The 13179-nt window shown below is 42.9% G+C and overlaps 1 protein-coding gene across 2 annotated transcripts in view; it reads right to left on the reverse strand.

The window, feature by feature from the left end:
* LOC146319705 (zinc finger MIZ domain-containing protein 2-like) overlaps positions 1–11966 on the reverse strand; it is a 20462-nt gene extending 8496 nt beyond the window's left edge. The window contains exons 1-9 of one of the 2 annotated variants that reach the window (XM_084727723.1): positions 11512–11966; positions 6266–6365; positions 4041–4155; positions 3480–3688; positions 2945–3104; positions 1716–1964; positions 1329–1497; positions 610–728; positions 1–74 (exon numbers count right to left, since the gene is read on the reverse strand). The exon at positions 1–74 is cut by the window's left edge and continues 16 nt beyond it. In XM_084727723.1, coding sequence (XP_084583849.1) covers positions 1–74; positions 610–728; positions 1329–1497; positions 1716–1964; positions 2945–3104; positions 3480–3688; positions 4041–4155; positions 6266–6315 — 1145 coding nt within the window. In that variant the 5' untranslated portion in view covers positions 6316–6365; positions 11512–11966. Of the gene's footprint in view, positions 78–609; positions 729–1328; positions 1498–1715; positions 1965–2944; positions 3105–3479; positions 3689–4040; positions 4156–6265; positions 6366–11511 lie in introns of both variants that reach the window. The other variant, XM_084727722.1, reaches the window with a different exon arrangement.
* Between the last annotated feature and the right edge of the window lie 1213 nt (positions 11967–13179).

The raw sequence follows: 13179 nt of genomic DNA on the forward strand, positions 1-13179 counted from the left end.
AAGGAGTTGTAGACACCGCCGGCGCCCCCTGTTGTCAGAGTGTTCAAACCTCCACCCTGACCATTAAACTGGTCCTGCTGCACAAACAAACACAAACAACAACAACATATTAATAAAGGTGATCTGGGGCTGATATCTCTCATTGATCTATCTGAAGCCTCGTATTTATCATGTAGAATTATTGATTTATTTAAGGATGATCATTCTGACTGAGATTTGAGGATGTGACATTTTTTATACCATCTGTCTTATTGTGATTGAAAACATGTTAAAATGACTGCAGTGTGATTATTTTTGCGAGAATGTGAATCAGATGAAGATTTTTTTTTAAGTCCAAAAGTACAGTAAGTATAAAACACCTTGAAAAGTATCACAGAGGTAACTGGGATCCTGTTGCAGAACATTTTTTAAACAGAAAAATTAAAATCTATGCAGAAACAATCAGATATTGTTCTGATTTCAGCATCTTATTATTAAAATACTGCAGTGAGAGAAACGTACAGCACTTTACTTCACCACTGATTTCTGAGTTAACAAGGTTCACTTGAATGCACCACGAAGCCTCAGCGGCTGTGTTCCAAATCACTCACTCACGTCAACATCCCTCACCTTGTAGTACTGTGAGTTGGGGGGACCAGAGGGGGGGTACTGTGGGAGGGGCATCTTATGGTTCTGGTAGGAAGGGGAGGAGCCAGAGCGCTGTGGGGCGGGGCCTGGACCACCAGGACCTGGAGAAAAACAGACAGAAAATTTAAACTTGCATCACATGGAGCTACGCTAACATTTTTCTCCTGCTACCAGTCTTTGTGCTATGCTAGGCTAAACGTGTGTGTGTGTGTGTGTGTGTGTGTGTGTGTGTGTGTGTGTCTATGGGACAGTTAGCCAAGTTCTTAAACTTGTTTTTATTCGGGTTTAATGGACTGATCTTTGAAGGCATCACGCTGCAGATTGTAAAGTCTCTTGTGATTTTTAATTTTAGTTTATATATAAATTAGGCAAATAATAATTATTCTCATTATCAATTGATCATTTGGTCGATAACACATCAGAAAATAGTTTAAAATGTCCATCCTAGTTTCACAAAGTACAAAGTGATGTCTTTAAATGTCTTAAATATTCAGTTTAAACAAAGGAAAGCAGAAAATCTCCATATTTGAAAGGCTGAAAACATGAAAAATGACTGTAATGATTAACTGAATATCAAAATAGCTGGAGAATATTAATAATATTGACATTAAAATGTGGATTTATTTATAAAAAGTTAATAATAAATCAAGTGAATTCAGTAGAGTTTCTGTCTGTAGTGAGACCACCTGCAGACGTCTCACCTGGATGGTACTGCATGTTAGGACCGGCGTAGGGACCAGGACCGCCGGGCCCAGCGTGACCGCCTCCGCCTGAACCCGGCATCGAACCGCCGGCTCCACCAGGACCTGACATCACGTTCACGCTGGTACCGACCGGGACCCCATACTGCTGAGACATTCCTGGGAAAGACTGAGGACGGAGGAGAGGGACAAATAATTAATATTTTGTACTTTAATTTTAATTGTTGTGTTAATATTCATCATTTACACTGAGAATTTATTCTGATTTATTTGATTATTTTATATCAGAGCGACATAATGGAGTAAAGTCGAATAAAAATTGATTGTAACCTCATGAAACATAATTTAATTTGGATTAATGTGATCAGTGTCGACTGTCTGACTCACCTCAGAGCTGTAGGGCCGTTTGAGGCCCTGTGGGGGCCTCAGGTGGCCCTGCTGTGGTCCAGGGCCGTAGTTTGGGTGCTGAGGGACCCTCTGGGGGCCGCCTGCAGGTCCAGGTCCATACATGGAGCCCATTGAGGGAGGGCCCCTGGTGGGTCCAGGCCCGGGGCCCATACCTCCAGGAGCCATGCCAGGAGGGCCGCGGGGGCCGGAGTGGCCCATGAACTGGTTGTTATAGCCGGGACCTCCCATCTGACACACAAAACCAAACATTAAAAATACCTTAACAGGATTCCACACGGATCAGGTGACATCATGGATTATATGAACCTTTCTGTCAGAAAGACTTAACTTATATAAGACAAATATCATTCTCTCCAAACCAACCAAACTCTCCAAACCAACCAAACTCTCCAAACCAACCACACTCTCCAAACCAACCACACTCTCCAAACCAACCAACCAAACTCTCCAAACCAACCAAACTCCACAAACCAACCAAACTCTCCAAACCAACCACACTCTCCAAACCAACCAACCAAACTCTCCAAACCAACCAAACTCCACAAACCAACCAACCAGATTCTCCAAACCAACCAAACTCTCCAAACCAACCAAACTCCACAAACCAACCAAACTCCACAAACCAACCAAACTCCATTGACAATTTTAGCTCACAGGACACAGGTTGTTGGTCTGCTGCTGCCTCCATCTGTTAATGTGTTTGTGTTAATGTGTGATTTTACTGAATTTGAATTAAACCTTTAAAACACTTAAGTCACACAACAACACAAACACACAGACCAGTTTGGTTGGAGTTTGGTTGGTTTGTAGAGAGTGATATTCGTCTCATATAACGGCGGTTTCCTGTCAGAAAAGTCTGTCTGATAGAAAAGTAAGGAGGAATAAATATTCTAAATATGGTGTACTCTTAAACTGATTCAGATTTTTTAGCTGACCCTGTCCACAGCAGGACATTGGTCACACAATCACACTTCAATAAACCTGAACTGTCCCTTTAAATGTGTCCACATATCAGGAGAAGACTCTTTTAAGTGAGAAAATAGTTAAACTTGAGCGTCGGGTGTCAGCTGCCTGGCAGGAACATGAATAAATAAATAATCAGCCTGCATGAACTATAATAACCCCTGAGGTCTCCAGCAGAGGGAGCTCTACCTCAGTCAGTCAGTCTGCAGGAGACCGACCACCAACAGGAGTTTCTGTGACCTCACCTGTCCATAGTTCATTTCCTGGTTCTGCTTCTCCTGGATGGCGGCTACGGTTGCCGTGGCAGTGGCGGTCGCTGTGGCAGCAGCAGCAGCGACTGCGGCAGCGGCGGCGGCCTGAGTGAAGTCAGCCGAACCTCTGGAGCCTGCGGGGTTGGACGGGTAACTGAGGACGGACGGAAAGGAGGGTCAAACTTCACACTCTGTTGTTTGGATTATATTTTGATGACGTCGGTCTGGTCAGGACGTCACTGTGACATCACCATATTTACAATAAAATGACATGATTGATATTGGTTTTAGGTTCCCAACTTTACATATGACCAGGGACTGTGGATGGAAACTAGCCTTCTGACTAAACCTGAGGAAAAATAAATAAATAAACAAATGAATAAATAAAAAGTATTAAATTAAAAAAAACAAAACAGAAATATACAATAAATAAAATATGAAAAACACTACAAAATAAAATGAAATATACGAAAAAGAATAAGACAAATGTAAAAATAACAACATTAATAACAAGTATGCAGACACCCACCTCCCCGTGTACCCGCCCGGTCCTCCAGCGTAGCCCCCCGTCGTTCGGCCGTACATGCCCTGGTTCATGTAGCCTTTGTTGGGCTCTCCGTAGCCCTGCTGACCCATGTAGCCTCCGGGACCGCCGGCCATGCCTGGACCCCCGGGGCCCTGCATCATCGGCCCCCCGCCTGGGTTGGCCCCAGGCCCCATCACCCCTCCACCCAGACCCTGACACACACAGAAACACACACTTCATGTCACACATGTCCTCTTCTTCTGTAGTTACACAGAAAAAAGCCAAAAACTCAGAGACACTGACAGAACAGATCCGACTTGTAAAACAGACACAGTTTCATTTAATTAATATTTAATAAAGTAACACTTAATGAAGATCAAAGAGATCAAAGAGAAAGATCGTTCAATGGGATAAAATAAATGAAATGACCTTCAACATTAAAATAAATGATGAAGAAGTAAAAGTGGTCTCAATATTTAGTAATTTTGTCTAAATGATTATAATTAATTCATAATCAATTTCTGATTCTACTTTTCTTTTCTTTCCTGTGTGGTGACATCATACCTGGCTGGCCGAGGGATTGGTCACACCCCAGACGGTGGTAACCACAGAGAGGGATCCTGTGGGCTGATTGGTGGGCTGCTGCCAGCTGGAGGGGTCGTAGGGGTACGAGCCCTCACTGCAGAAACACACACACACACACACACACACACACACACACACACACACACACACACACACACACACACACACACACACAAAAAGATTATTTTGGAGCTTTTCGTCTTTATTAGATATTTACAGGTGAAGAGCGACAGGAGAACAGAGAGACGTTGGCTGTGGTTACAGGTGCAGCACCTGCAAAACTTTAAACCAGAGAGGACAGAGAGTCACTGCTGTTAAATTACTCTTTACAACGAAATGGACCAGACACAAGATCAACACTTCAAAATGACCCTTCACTAAGCCCCGCCCTCCTTGGTTACTGTTGCTACACATGTCAAACTTTCCATTCTTGCACTGCATTTCTGCTGTTTAAGGTGATAACTGAGGCAGATTTAACATGAAAACTGGGAGTAACTGTTGAAACATGAGGTCTGTGGCGTAAACTAAAGCAGCTGTATGGATTCAGTCGGCTAAAATAAAGCTGCTGATGTAAGCTAATGCTAATGCTAACTTGACTTGAGTCAGCTGAGAGTCTCCAGCTGATGTTTTAATGTTTCCATCTGACACGTTTTAAAACAAGAACCCTGTGAAAGTGTTGATGTAAAGTTAGCTAACAGCTGCGTACATGATATAACATTAATGCTAACAGACTGAGGCTAAAGCTAGCTTACATCTCAGCTAACATTGGTCAGATGGTGAAATACAGCAGGTATATCTACATGATAGATGACAGAAATACACTCATTAACGTGGGAAAAGGAAGAGCAGGGACTCGATTAGTGCAGCGGACCTTGAGACGGGTCACCCAGCCAGACCAGCTGGACCACGACCACAGTGGATAGCCAGAATAAGAGCTAAGCTAACCCGGCTTAGACCTGAGACAGCGAGCCAGAGAGAGACGCATCATCGTAGATCCACTTTGATTCTTCATCAGCCCACATCCTCCTCCTCAAACCCCCACAGAACAAATGCAGATGCAGTGGATCTAACAGGTTTGTCTGGAGGTAAAGTTAAAGCTAACATTAGTTAGCTACTCATGCTAATGTTTGCAGCTTATGTTAGAGCAGATGAAGACAGAGTTTAATCCATTCATCACATGACAAAAAAGACACCGCTGTCCAGACTCATGAAGTATCTAGGCGTTTCTCAATACCAAGGACGCCGAGTTCGGACTTACGGACTTGGCAGTTCGGACTTAGCAAGTTCGATCTGGGAGTCCAGTCTCTCGAGGACGGGAGGACACAGGACGGTCATTCTGCTACTGGGACAGTAGCGTACTTGATGATGTCACCATCTCAGCTCATCCTGGCTTACCCACTTCCAGTTATTTTCACCATTAATGTATATTTGAAATAAAACGAAATATGAAATAAAACACAACCTTGTATCTTTTGGTTTAAATGTGCGGAAAAAGAATTATATCTTGTTTTACTTCAGAGACATCGGAGCCAGCGGCAGATTTCAAAACGTCACGCCGGGATAAGGCTGTTTTAGCGGGGTAACATGAATGCTAACAGCCCGGTCATCTTGCCAGCTGGCGAGGTATGCTGGGCATCCCGTTAGCAGGACGACACATCTCCGAAAACGTCGGAGCAAATTTTAAACTACGCGCTATCGTGATGAATCGACCACAGATTTGAAGTTTTAATGTGTACATTCTCGCATAAAATACTCTTAAAATTTCATTCCATGGTACTAAAACAGTAATATTTTAACACTTGTAACTTAAAGTTGTGGGTCTCCTCCTCTGCCATTGTTGCTATGAAATGCATTCTGGGATACGTGGCTGCCACAAGTCCACACAAGTCACCACCCGATGCGTCCTCAATAAAACGGGCGGGGCAAGAACACATCCGGGTATTTGACTGTACTTGGCGAGATGTGGACTTTTGAATTGGAACATTACTTGGACTGAGACTGATGACGTTTCTCAAGAACACAAGAACACAAGAACAGAGAAGAACGCATGTTGAGAAACGGCTACTGTCTCCTCAGAGCCTCCTGCACACCTTCAACATGGAGACAAATGGAAAGCTTGATAGGCCTAGTTACAGTTACTAACCTACGATTGGTCAGTTACTGTTTGGAGGCGGGGCTTAGTGAAGGGTTACGTGTGTGTGTACCTGTGTGGGTTGTTGGCCAGTCCAGCCTTCATCTGGTTCAGAGGGTTCATGGTGGGAGGGGCTGGCTCACCGGGGTCCAATCAGATGGACAGAGAAACTCCTGGAGAGACAGAAAGACGGTGGATTAGTTACCTCCAGACAAACTTCTTTACAAACTACATTTTTAAACTTGAAATTGTTTTCAAGGATTTCCAGCAGCTGTAAGAACGATACTGTCATGATTAACAGCCCACTTCACCTAAAAATGCCAAAAACAGACAAAATGTATTTCTTCTTCTTTATCATTTATACAGAAGCAAATAGAGTTACGTCTTCATGCTCTCTGAAACGTCACGGTTTTTAGTTAACTGATATTCTGTAAATGGGCTGATGGGTAGAACCTCCTGCAGCCGACAGAGAACACAGAGAGGAAGAGGAGCAGGTCTGACAGTCGACCGTGATGAGCTGCTGATCAGCTGATCCAGAGTCAGTATCTGATCAGACATGCCCATATTATTATCATAACACGATAAATGTGAGTAACTCGATTAAAACCACAGTCTGATTTGATGTCTGGACAAGGAGGAGGAGGATGATGAGAAGAAGAAGAAGAAGAAGAAGAAGAAGGTGTAATAACGAGCAGAAAATACGATTTAATGCTGCTGAATTGATTAAACTCATTTATTTCAACGTAACGTTTCTACGGAGATGCAAACAAACTGTCAGATACCATTATTCAATCAATTTATCATGACTGATAGTGAAATATTTTGATTTTCATTTCATTTTTCAACATTTTCTGACATTTTATGAACCAAACAACTGATCAATTAGTGGAGACGTTATTGTCAGATTGATTACTAGTTGAAAAACATGTTTGAACCTGATTTTCAACTGACAAGATTCTGACAGGATCAATTACTTAATTAATCATTTTATAGCCAATCAGTTATTAATTGTTAAACAACTGCTGGGTTTTCTGAATGAATAAACACTTGAAGAGATGAATGAACTCAGATCATCTGCAGCTGACAGACCTGCAGGACGAGTTTAAACAACTAATTTATTCAGTCTGTGACTCACTGCATCAGATGATTCAACTTTCCTGTATGTTACTGTGTCATTAAACGCATCATCACCTTCATCATCATCACTGACATTTGGATTTCCTCTGAATGAAACCTGAGTCACAACAGCACGTGTCTACAGGACGAGAGCTTCGCCGGAAACAGTTCAGAAACCGGTTCAAAGAAATCTGAGTTTGACTCTGATGCTGCACTTCAGGACCAACAGGACCAGAGGAAGACGGATTTCATCATCATCACTCACGGACAAAGACATCAGGACATCAGTCCAGGCGGAGCAGAGCTCAGTACTGAGATGAAAAAAAAAAATAGTTCTAACAGGAACCAAAAATGGTTCTCCAATGGAGACAAGCTGAAGAACCCTATGTGGTTCTAGTTATCAGCTTTATTTCTAAGAGTGTATGTAATGCTGTCAAGAGAACGTGGAACATGTTGCTGTGGAATTAAAACTCTGATCGAGGGGTTGTTTGGTAAATGTAATATTTTTAAGATTTTGTCAGCCTGATTTATTGATTATTAATTTGACCAGTGATTGATTAAGGACAGAGCTGACAGACTGCTGTTCAAACAAACAGCTAAATAATAAAAACAAGTTTTTTCTTTAATGTAAGACCTGTTCTACTCTGTTGGTCTTTATATGAGTTGTTCCAGAGTGACGCCTCTTCCTCTAATAAACCATCTCTGACTGAACATCAACAGACAGAAAACAGTCTGAATCCTCTACAGCTGATCAATCACAAATATTCATCTGAACGTCAGCTTGTCTCTGACAACAACAGACACATGTGGACGAGAACACAGCTCTGCTCTGCAGGAGGTCTGGGTCTGAACACAGAACACAGAACACAGAGAGTCTGAACACACAGAACACAGAGAGTAGAACCCAGAGAGCCTGAGTCTGAACACAGAACACAGAGAGTCTCAGTCTGAAAACACAGAACCCAGAGAGTCTGAGCACACAGAACACAGAGAGTCTGAGCACACAGAACACAGAGCGTAGAACCCAGAGAGCCTGAGTCTGAACACAGAACACAGAGAGTCTCAGTCTGAAAACACAGAACCCAGAGAGTCTGAGCACACAGAACACAGAGAGTCTGAGCACACAGAACACAGAGCGTAGAACCCAGAGAGCCTGAGTCTGAACACAGAACACAGAGAGTCTCAGTCTGAAAACACAGAACCCAGAGAGTCTGAGCACACAGAACACAGAGAGTCTGAGCACACAGAACACAGAACACAGAGAGTCTCAGTCTGAAAACACAGAACACAGAGTCTGAGCACACAGAACCCAGAGAGTAGAACCCAGAGAGTCTGAGTCTGAACACAGAACACAGAGAGTCTGAGCACACAGAACACAGAGAGTCTCAGTCTGAAAACACAGAACACAGAGTCTGAGCACACAGAACCCAGAGAGTAGAACCCAGAAAGTCTCAGTCTGAAAACACAGAACCCAGAGAGTCTGAGCACACAGAACACAGAGAGTCTCAGTCTGAAAACACAGAACCCAGAGAGTCTGAGCACACAGAACCCAGAGAGTCTGAGTCTGAGCACACAGAACACAAGAGAGTCTGAGCACACAGAACACAGAACACAAGAGTCTGAGTCTGAGCACACAGAACACAGAGTCTGAGCACACAGAACACAGAACACAGAACACAGAGTCTGAGCACACAGAACACAGAACCCAGAGAGTCTGAACACACAAAACACAGAACACAGAGTCTGAGCACACAGAACACAGAACACAAGAGAGTCTGAGCACACAGAACACAGAGAGTGTGTGTCTGAACACACAGAACACAGAACCCAGAGAGTCTGAACACACAGAACACAGAACCCAGAGAGTCTGAGCACACAGAACACAGAACGTCTGTGTCTGAACACACAGAACCCAGAGAGTCTGAACACACAGAACACAGAACGTCTGTGTCTGAACACACAGAACACAGAGAGTCTGAACACACAGAACACAGAATGTCTGAACACACAGAACCCAGAGAGTCTGAGTCTGAACACGCAGAACACAGAACCTAAAGAGTCTGAACACACAGAACACAGAACCCAGAGAGTCTGAGTCTGAACACACAGAACACAGAGAGTCTGAGTCTGAACACACAGAACACAGAACCCAGAGAGTCTGAGCACACAGAACACAGAACGTCTGTGTCTGAACACACAGAACCCAGAGAGTCTGAACACACAGAACACAGAACGTCTGTGTCTGAACACACAGAACACAGAGAGTCTGAACACACAGAACACAGAATGTCTGAACACACAGAACCCAGAGAGTCTGAGTCTGAACACGCAGAACACAGAACCTAAAGAGTCTGAACACGCAGAACACAGAACCCAGAGAGTCTGAGTACAAAGAACATTAGATTAATACATAAAACTGTCAGCTCTGCCCTTAATCAATCACTGGTCAATTTAATGATCAATTAATCAACATGCTGGGTTAAATCTAGAACCATCTGTGAAAGGTTCCACCTAGAACCCTCTGTGGAGGTTCTATCCAGAAAATTTCTACCTTTCTAAGGGTGCTAACAAGAATCCACCCTGGGGGTTCTACTGAGAACATTTTTATATTCCAAGGGTTTTATCTAGAGTCAACTCAGCATTTTGTTTTGTTTTTTGAGAACCTTTTTATTTTATGGTACAAAGAACCCTTAAAAGAGTTTGTCAGGGATTTTAACAACCTTTTACTTTATGAATTTACTAAACACACTGAATGAAGGATGAAGATGGTCAACATGTTTAGAGGTGAAACAATGAGACAAGAAAAGTTCATCTGATAATTGATTGATCAGTTAAGTGATTATTGGATTATCAGTACAGTCACAGCTTCTCCTCTTTTCTCATTGTTCTGTGTTTCCTGGACTTTTAACATCTAAACTGAAATCATTCTGGACTTTTTTTTATTAGAAATCAATAAATCCAGAGTGACACTGACAGTTTGTCACTTCTCAGTATGAGTCCAGTAAAACAGACAGTGACCTCTGTAATAATCATACAGGTCAATAAACTCAGTGTCAGACGCTCAACATTATAACCTTCACTGAGATAAAACCAACGGCAGAGCCTTCAGTTTATATTATACAGCTGTCATGTCAGAAAAATGTCAGAAAATGTTGATCAGAGTCCAACATGACGTCCTCAAATGTCTTGTTCTGTCCACAACCCACAGATATTCAGTTTAGTGTCAGAGGAGGAAAGAAACCAGAAAATATTCACTTTTAAAAGATCTAACAAGACAAAAAAACATGGAACAAGATGAAAGTAGCATAAAATATAATTGACAACATGTTAATTATATTAACAAGCGTCATTATAAACTCATGTTGTTTTTCTGTGCTGCTTATTTATCATCTACAGAGACAAACAAAACTGTTATAATACAAATGTCACATTAAAATAAACTTCTGTCAAACTGTGTCTTCAGTGTCCAAACTAAAACTGGTTTGACTGTCTTTAAACTACCAACCCCTCCTACACCGCGCATGCATGAGACACGCGCACGCGCCTGTTAATGACGCTTTAGCTAATTATTAAAAACAAACAAACAAGGAAAAAAAGAAAAACATATGTCCGGTGTCCCTGTCTTCATGTCCCGGTGTGGCCGCTGAAGTGAAAACCTCCAGACAGACACACAGACAGAGTCACAGGAGACATTTTGAGATTCCTTCCAGCGTTGCAATCAGGTAGAAGCTAATGCTAACAGGCTAACAGTCAGACAGCTCAGGGAAATGAGGCTTCTCCCTGCTGTTAGCATTAGCATGCTAACGAGACGACAACAGTCCGGCGAAAATAACTCACCAAACACCGTAAAACAGTCCCAAACACACGGCGACACGAAGACGAGCTTCAGCCTTTAGATCAATAATTAAATTTACCGCCTTTATTAATACACGTCACCCTCTCACAGCTGCTACACAGCTAGCTGTTAGCCTGTTAGCTCAGCGGGCTGTGACAATGGAATGCTTGGAGGCTAACCGTTAGCCACCGGCTAATGTTAGCTTCTTCCTCAGACATACAAACAGTGGTGTTAATGGATGGATTCATGGATCCACGCCGAGTTGTGTGTTAATTATCGATAGATTTACATTAATTTAAACCTACAACACTGTCTATCAGACACACACACACTCAGCGGGCAGACGTGTTGTTTCTGAGCCGACCTACCTCCTCCTCTCCCCCGGTGTCTGAGCTCCTCTCCGGGGCTCCGCAGGCTGAGCTCCCCCGGGCCTCCGGGGCATCCAGGAACGAGCGAACCCAGAACCAGAACAGTCCAGCACCAGAGCCGGGAGAACCGGTTCAAACAGGTTCAAAATATCCAAAAATGTCCCGGGTAAATCCTGCACGGAGGCCGAGGTTCACGCAGCAGCCCCGGCTTCAGCTGCAGCCAGCTCCGGCCTCTGCGTCTGATGATCCGGCTTCAGCAGGAGACACCATCCCCCGACCCCCGCAGAGCCTCCGGGAGCTGAAAATGTTCAGGAATATACCATGAAGGACCGCGGGCCACTGTTAGATTAACGTTAGAGTGTCCCCACTGTGTTTCCTCTGCATCTCTGCTGCTGCCGGTGGACAAACAACCTGCAGGCTGAAGAGGAGACTGAAGGCAGAGAGACACCCACACAGACAGAGAGAGAGAGGGGGGGGGGCAGACAGAGAGAGGGAGAGAGAGAGAGAGAGACAGAGAGAGAGAGGGGGGGGGCAGACAGACAGAGAGAGAGAGAGAGACAGGCAGACAGACAGACAGACAGGAACAAACCGGATTGTTTGGACGAATCGAGGTGAGACAGGAAATCAGACAGTTTTCTTCTTCTTCTCTGGATTTAATGGCAGAAATCAGACAGTCAGTCAGATTCTCTCCTTTAAATCAAATTCATTCCTTTTAATTCACAGATTTTATTCCTTTGACCCCGCAGTGGGGGAGACCAGGGGCAATTGTAACATTTTCTTCAGAGGTGGGAAGTGACTAAGTACAGATATTTATGTACTTCAGTAGTTTTCAGGTATTTGTACTTCAGTATTTATTTTTCTACATCTGAACTCAAATATCTGAACTTTCTCCTCCTCACTTTTTCTAAACAGACTCGTAACTTTAGTTTGAATGACTCTGAGGTGAATTATTGATTATTGTTATTTTGCATCATTGTGCGCCGCCTTCAGACATCAAGACTGATTTCAACCTGAATGGACGAAACAATAAGACACAGAAAAGACGACTGACTGGAGGATCATCAGAGGACATCAGGACTGACGGGACGAGACGGAGACAACGATGAAAAATATGTAACAAGACAAAAAAAGACGTCTCCCCTTCAAAAATTTTTGGTCTTGAGTTTGTGAATGTCTGCTCTGGATTCAGATTTGTGACGTATTTTGGTGATATTTTTCAAATGTTTCTGCTTTAAAGATAAAATGTGTAAATTTTCACATCAGTGTTGATGGAAATAAAGGCAGAACTGGACTGTGAGCTGCTGTTTTTCTGGATAGAAAAATCTCTGTAATGTTCCAACAAAGTTCAAAATTAAAGGCTTCATGATCAACACCAGAAAAAACTTGATTTAACTCGGATTATTTCAAAACCAAACACTGAAAATTTCACTCCAATCAACTAAAAACTGCTCGGAGAATCACAACTATTTTTTTTTTCCCTTTTGAAACATCTCAAAACATTTCCAGAACAGATAAAATGAATTTTTTGTTTTCAGAGTTCGTGTTTGTCTCTGCAGCTCCGACACACAGTGGAGAACTTTTAATCAGTTATCAGGACATTATTGATTATCATGAAAAAAAAGTTGCAGAATTTTAATGACATTTAAGGACATCATCAACAATCTAAGC

This window comes from Lutjanus erythropterus, chromosome 10 (assembly GCF_056507025.1).
Source record: "Lutjanus erythropterus isolate fLutEry1 chromosome 10, fLutEry1.hap2, whole genome shotgun sequence".
Lineage (NCBI taxonomy): Eukaryota > Metazoa > Chordata > Actinopteri > Lutjaniformes > Lutjanidae > Lutjanus > Lutjanus erythropterus.